We start from the raw sequence: 7,838 nt of genomic DNA on the forward strand, positions 1-7,838 counted from the left end.
TGAAGTGATGCATATGTTATGGTTTTGCCCAAACTGTGTATGCCACCACCACAATAGATTATTTTCTGCAATGTGATAACTTTAGAATAGGTGCAAGAGTTTGCACCACCTCTTGTGTTCTACCACTCTATAAAATGTACATGAATTGAAGTGTTAAAGCCTTACACTTTGAAGATTGATGACTTTGTTTGCATGATAGGTTTTGTACAGATGGACAGATATGTATGAAATGTTCTCTGCTAATACTCTTCAATCGGTACAATGATTGCATTCTGGAGGCCTCAAATAGGTAATACGGCAGTAGCGTTATGTACAAATCCAAAACTTTTGAGGGGCTTGTGGGATGTACAGCACCTCTAGCGCTTAGTGATAACTGCATAGGCCTTGTACAAATTCCAAAAGGGCCAGGATTTCAAGATTGCTAGACAGAAAGTTAACTTGATTTGTTAATTCATGGACATTTTTATGATTGCTTACTTCAAAGAAACTAATTGTTGATGACTACTTCTAGCTGCACAAGGTTTTCAAACAAACTGCAATCCTGCACCCAATGCAAGTTGTATGGTAAGCTTATATCTTGCCTGGTTAACACAAGTTGATCTCACAAGTGATATAATCTGGTGGTTATGCAATTTCTCATAGTAAAGTTGTGATTTACGATTGCCCATGGCAGTTTATAGGTCGTTAAGAATGTGGTATTTGGCATATGTGTAGCCCATATCCAATCATGTCAGTTGTATCTATTCAAACAAACTGCAGCCATCGCCTTTACACCCCTACTCTTTCTCCTGATTGCACCCCAAGATCTGGTACCCTCACTGAGGGATGGAATCCATGCTACATTTCAGATCAGAACAATTGTGTAAAGTAGTAGGATTTCACAGGCTATGGTATACACTATGGTCAACATCAATCAAACTGCCAATAATGCCTAATTTAAAGATTGACATAAACTTTGAATAAATGGTGAATGGCACAGTTGGAAGATGATGGCCATCAAAAAGTCAACTCAGGGTATGTAAAATATAACTTGAGTGAAAAGTTTACATGTACAGTACTAGGATTCGTTTCTAGACCAGGATAGTGATGTGAAGATTTGGCGTGTGTGTGTGTGTGCGTGTGTGTGTGTCTGTCTGTGTCTATGTCTGTGTCTGTGTCTCGCGTGACAACCGGTGCCGTACGGCAGTCTGCACACTGTGCACAGCTGCAGGGCTGATAGTATTCAGGCTCCATGCCTGATTTCAGGCTTGACAGAGTTTGCAAAAATAGAAACATTGATGATAATTAGCCATTAGGTTATTCTTATCTCAGAAAGTGTTACAGGTTCAGGGTTTTCTTCTACTATCAGGCTTGAATAATGGTCATACACAGGCTATTAAATGTTTGAATAATGTGTCAAAATAGGCCTACGTAACGTCACTATGCAGTATCTTGTCGTCGTCGTTAGAGCAGGGGAAAAAGTTCAGGCTCAGAATTTTTTTTCACTATCACCCCTGCAGCTGGCGTGTGAATGTGTATGTATGCGTGTATGTCTTTTTTCAAAGCGCTTTGAGTAAACTTCATAGTTGTGATACTGTGCTACATAAATACATATTGCAATGTATTGTATTTTAATATGGGTCAGTCATATTTGATTTTTGTTCATGGCCCCTAATATGAATAAGCATCTAATGTAAATAAGTAACTATGTGTACCAATTGTCATGCTTTAATTACCAGGTAATATGGGCTGGCCATATTTGATTTGGCGGCCATCTTGAAAACAATGTTTTTTTTCCCGCGACGCCTCCAATGCTAATATTAATCAGCATATCAAGGACATGTGTACCGATTTTCATGCTTGTACCACCAAGTGTCAGGTAGATTCATTAATATGGATTGGTCATATTGGATTTGGCGGCCATCTTGAAAACGATGACTTTTTGTGACTCCTCCAATGCTAATGTTAATCAGCATATCAAGAAGGATATGTGGACCGATTTTCATGCTTTTACTACCAAGTCTCAGGTAGATTCATCAATATGGGTCGGTTTTATTGGATTTGGCGGCCATCTTGAAAATGATGAATTTTGCGCAACGCCTCCAACGCTAAACTTAATCAGCATATCAAGAAGGATATGTTTACTACCAAGTGTTAGGTAGATAGGTAGATTCATAAATATGAATTGGCCATATTGGATTTAGCGGCCATCTTGAAAATGAATACATTTTTCATGACGCCTCCAATGCTAATGTTAATCAGCATATCAAGAAGGTTATGTGTACCGATTTTCATGCTTTTACTACAAAGTGTCAGGTAGATTCATTAATATGGGTCGGCCATATTGGATTTGACGGCCATCTTGAAAACGATGCATTTTTCGCGACGCCTCCAACGCTAACATTAATCAGCATATCAAGAAGGATATGTGTACCGATTTTCATGCTTTTACTCAAAAGTGCACGATCAAATCACCCATCCGCTGGACTAATTGTCTTTTTTTGTCGTAAGTCACCATGACTCTTCCCAGCCTTGCATAAAATGAAATTTGATTTTCAAAAACGGAGATATGAATGTTGGATTGTTCCTGGCCGAGGTCAATGATTTTGCTTAGTGGCGATTTCGATGTCTCCGCTTCAGCCCGTCTCTTCAAACACTGGTCCTTGGTGTTTATTGAGATCCACCTTGCATCCACCATGCTGCTCAGCACATCCTCCTGAAGAATAACGTCGTCATCAACAGCATGAGGGCTGTAATTCACAGACTTCAAGTGGGTGCACTGAAACCCCATAACACCACTTCTCACTGTAAAGTCCACTGCCCTCTTACACTGCTCCAGCTCACAGACAACTCTGTGAGTCATCCCCCATGTGCACCTCTGCACATGAATAGGATTCGAGGGCCCAGAAAACCCTCTGTTAACAGCAAATATGCCCTTGGATCTGTCCACGCAAACAGAGGCCAAGTGATGGGCGGCATTGATGTCCAGGGCCAACGATGAGTGGCGTCTTCGAATGTGTGTTTTGAGATTTTTTTTTATTAACAATTACATTACAATGGGCACAAGTGGCTCTTCTGCGCAAGGACATCCGAGAAGTTGTCCTACTCGTGCATGACATGGTGGAATGTGGTGGTGCTGTTTTGGGGCCTCCAGTACTGAGGACAGGGCTTGCTGGTGGTGCCGTTTTGGGGCCTCCAGTGCTGAGGACAAGGCTTCCTGGTGTTGCTGTTTTGGGGCCTCCAGTGCTGAGGACAGGGCTTGCTGGTGGTGCTGTTTGAGGGGCTCCAGTGCTGAGGACAAGGCTTCCTGGTGTTGCTGTTTTGGGGCCTCCAGTGCTGAGGACAGGGCTTGCTGGTGGTGCTGTTTGAGGGGCTCCAGTGCTGAGGACAAGGCTTCCTGGTGTTGCTGTTTTGGGGCCTCCAGTGCTGAGGACAGGGCTTGCTGGTGTTGCCGTTTTGGGGCCTCCAGTGCTGAGGACAGGGCTTGCTGGTGGTGCTGTTTGGGGGGCTCCAGTGCTGAGGACAAGGCTTCCTGGTGTTGCTGTTTTGGGGCCTCCAGTGCTGAGGACAGGGCTTGCTGGTGGTGCTGTTTGAGGGGCTCCAGTGCTGAGGACAGGGCTTGCTGGTGGTGCCGTTTTGGGGCCTCCAGTGCTGAGGACAGGGCTTGCTGGTGGTGCTGTTTTGGGGCCTCCAGTGCTGCGGACAGGGCTTGCTGGTGGTGCTGTTTGAGGGGCTCCAGTGCTGAGGACAGGGCTTGCTGGTGGTGCTGTTTGAGGGGCTCCAGTGCTGCGGACAGGGCTTGCTGGTGGTGCTGTTTTGGGGCCTCCAGTGCTGCGGACAGGGCTTGCTGGTGGTGCTGTTTGAGGGGCTCCAGTGCTGAGGACAGGGCTTGCTGGTGGTGCTGTTTTGGGGCAAACGCTCAGATGCTTGAGAAAAGCTTTTTTTGTCATGATTGTGTTTTTGCATACACAGTGGTAGTGGGGGTTTGATGTGTTCTGGCACCTGTAGAACTTGTAGCCTAAAAAAAAAAGTTTCACAGCTGTGAATCCATCATAAAATATAACTTGCTTTGGTCTTAATATCCAAATGGCTGGTCAGTAGTGATGTTTCCTTAGCACAGTATTTTTTCTACACATAATGACAGAAAATATCAGACTTTTGCCCATTTAAATAATACAGGTTTGCATACCATTGTAGCTAATCTCTCACTATCTTGACATTTTCACAAGGCAGCCGCCAATCACAACAAACAATGGATTCTACTAAAGAAGGTGGACTTCAGTAAATTAAGGAATTAAAAAGAAAATTAACGAATTAAATGCATTCCTTACCATTGAATTTAATTGCTGCCCGTTCGTGCGTTTGCACATGTCCTACCATAGAACCATAGCTGCCCACTTTGGTACACACTTGGCATCCATAGTAGCCATCTGAACATCTGAAAGGCACCATTATCCCACCAGAGTCCTGCCACAGAGTTGGGTAGTACTAAGAAGAAGAAGAAAAAATTACTTAACATTCAATAGACTGATTTCATGAATACAAACAATGCAATACTATAGATATGTAGTATGTACACTACCCAAAATGTAAGAGAAAAAAAAGGTATAAAAATATTTACACAAGATATGGTTGAAGTACACAGGTATTGGTAGGCACTGACAGTTAATAGTTTAAAATAATGATACTCTGGTCTGACAGCTACTTAAATGGGTAAAATTAACCTGTTAGGGACAAAAAAAAAACTTTGCTTCTCGATTGTTTATTGTCTTAAACTTAAGCGGAGGGAGAGAGGCAGAAACTGCAGTCTCTGAAAGGGATCTTTCAGTGTTTTATTTTCCAGCAGCTAGCGCATGACAAGCTAATCGTGTCGTAAACGGTCAATTGAGACGGCTGCGACCCTTGGCAGATACCTTTCGTGTCTCCTGCTGAAACTACAATGCACATTTAAGTTGAGAGGGGATGTTACTGATATTATCTGGCCTATTTTCACATCTGATACCTTCGCTATAGCCAGATGCCCCGCAAATAATTAGCGTTGGTAGCTAGCCAGTAAGCAAACATTGATAGCACACAACTACCTAGCTAGCTAGCGTTCAGCTGGACAACCACTTGCAACATGTTGACTTACGTGGACCTCCCCTCAATGAAATATACAGGCTGAGTGATTATAAGGGGTATTATCAGATAAACACAACAGATATCTATTGCATACACACTTGACATGCCAAATAATAAAAAGAGATAAAATTCGCTAATGGCTAACTTTGCTAATTAGCGAACTTGAGTAATCGCTAACTCGCTAGCTACCACCACAGCTACCACCACGTGTATAGGACCAGTGGCTGGCATGCTGTGAAATCTGCGTGAAATCCATCTATAGGACTGTGCACTTGGTCTACCATAACTTGAATGAATGCAACTGACCTTGAAAATGGGACATTCCAACGAGTCAGACATTCAACACGGCTGGTCCGAAAATGCAAAAGATATGAAAATGCAAAAGATATGAGTATGTTCCGCCTGATTTTCTGTCTGCGTCCAAAAGAGCGCTAATCTTCTTCATCTGTGATTTTCATTGGTAGCAGCTAGTACACAAGCGATATATACTACCGCCATCTATCGGGCTGTGGTGTAATCGATTTTTCAGAACGCTCAAGACACGCCTTCAGAACGCTCAAGACACGCCTTCTCAAGACACGCCCCTGTCTTGCAGGACGCAGACAGACCCTACTCCCCAAGGTATGGATTTTGTGCAAACCGCTCTACCGCGATAGCGCATTGCGTCCTGCAGATGGCAGTAGAGATGTTTTGAACATTCACCCGACTGTCTCTCGTAGTTGCAAAAGAATGTGGTTGTACAGAAGCACAATTTCATTTCAGCTTTAAGTGTAAAATGTATAGTTAGTGTAGTGAACCTATGTTTTAAACTGTATGTGATTTCGATTCTGGTCTCCACAATTTAATGTACAGTGGTGTGTGAAAAGCAAGTTAGCAAGCTAACAATCCAAGTCATTCATGTCAATGCTGGTGTCTGACAACAACAGAAATCCCACACAGCAAAAGTACACCGTAATGGATCCGCCCCGGAGTCCACCGTCCGGAGGCCATCCTCCGGAACGGATCCGGTAAACGGGGCCGTATCGGCGTCCACTTGCACGCCGCCTATCATCCGACGCGGAGGCGTGGTGCGGACTCAAAAGGGACCCGTTTGTCACCCGCAACGGATCCGCGTGCAGAAGCGTACCTCCGCAGTGAGCCCGGTTCGGAGGCGCGACATCCGATGCGGACTCATTCCGTGTCCACTTATTGCATCCGTCACGGTTCCACTACTTTTTATCAGTTACGGACCCATTCCGGACTCAAAGATGTTCCGGGCCGGGACCATTTTGGATCCGTGCTCATAAAGTTACTTTCTTATTATGCTATAATCCCAATAAACGAACACTAAACCAGTTAACCGTTTCAAACAGCATTTAGATTTAATTCTACAGATAACACAGACCTGGCCTAGACACCGTTTAAATAAGAACCCGAAAAAAACACAACCTGACTAAGAACTTCACTCATCATGATTTTTTATTTATCTTGACATTATTTTTCTGTCTCACTGTCATGTTGAACAATCGCGTGTCGTGGCTGCCTTCTCTTCCTTCCCCGATGCCTCATCAGTCGACGGGGAAACATCACATCAGCGCTCCGATCTGAAAAGGCAACAGAGCTAAACTTAGAGCTTTCATTTAAATTTCGTAAGATGGCAATCAGACATTGCATTGCATAGGAATGGACAACGCTCTTTCACATCTCTATCCCGTGACAGTAATGATGTTGAATATCATGAGATGTACTTACTCTTGGTCGTAAAAGCCGGGAGGCAGGCGGGCATCACCGTAGCAGGGTGGATTACAGCTGGCTAGCCCTGTCCGACCCAGAGGTAATTCCACCTGTTTACTGATACACAAGATTAAAGGCCAACTTCCGATAAAACTCAGTTTTACTCACTCCTTTCGCAGATCGGACGGTCACCCCAAGTTAAACTCACTTGCAAGGCTCTCATAGCGGTGCGTCAACTCTCCTGGCTGTGTTTCCCGGTGTTTCCCAATTTACATCAATAATGCAGAGAAACGAGCGAATCACGAAAGCCTTTCTGTGTTTCGTCACGTCGAAAGAAGGCGTTGCCCACAAAGGTTTATATCGACCCATTTATCTAAAAACATGTCGAGTAATTTTTTTCTGCTTGTTTTCAAAGCAAGCAACGTCTGGTGGCCCGAAACATAGCTTAGCTTAGCTATCAGCTGGTTGCTACTCTCAGGTACACACACAGCACAAAGCCTCATACATAAAGCCTGCCCACTCCGGTTGCTCCGTGCCTGCAGCTCGCCTAGGGGTCGCTGTCGAAAGAGCACAGCCCTGAATGGAGCCTGCACGCCTCCGTTGGCGCCCCTATAGTGCAGTACCACCCGGAGAAGTGGCGACTCTGTTTCCCATTACATTCACTCCAAGGACTGGAGGACTGAGCCAATCAGAGACGCGTTTCCATGAGAGCAGGAGGAGTGAGCCAATCAGAGACGCATTTCCACGAGAAACACGGAACACCCTCTCGTTTCTCCACAAGCCACCTTGCCAGCTTGCAAAAACGTCTTGAAACAAAGCAACCAGAACGTTTTTTAAAACAGGACCAACGCGTAACACATTCAATAACAATTGGGAACACGGCAATATTAATTAAATGACGTTGAGAGGCCATCTTTAAGGACAAATTCAGATATTTGTAGCCCAACCACGGACACCTGTATCAAACTATGAGCCCAGCTACTTCATTCATTCACCAATGATGGACAGCATAGGGACGAGGGCGC

At 44.4% G+C, this 7,838-nt stretch overlaps 1 protein-coding gene across 1 annotated transcript; it reads right to left on the minus strand.

The window, feature by feature from the left end:
• Positions 1 to 3,081: 3,081 nt before the first annotated feature.
• LOC134459569 (salivary glue protein Sgs-3-like) lies at positions 3,082 to 4,434 on the minus strand. Its single transcript, XM_063211927.1, has 2 exons — positions 4,311 to 4,434; positions 3,082 to 3,997 (listed from the first exon to the last, which is right to left on the minus strand). The coding sequence occupies exon 2, from the start codon at positions 3,943 to 3,945 to the stop codon at positions 3,082 to 3,084; it is 864 nt and encodes a 287-aa protein (XP_063067997.1). The 5' UTR covers positions 3,946 to 3,997; positions 4,311 to 4,434.
• Between the last annotated feature and the right edge of the window lie 3,404 nt (positions 4,435 to 7,838).

This window comes from Engraulis encrasicolus, chromosome 12 (genome assembly GCF_034702125.1).
Source record: "Engraulis encrasicolus isolate BLACKSEA-1 chromosome 12, IST_EnEncr_1.0, whole genome shotgun sequence".
Classification (NCBI taxonomy): Eukaryota; Metazoa; Chordata; class Actinopteri; order Clupeiformes; family Engraulidae; genus Engraulis; species Engraulis encrasicolus.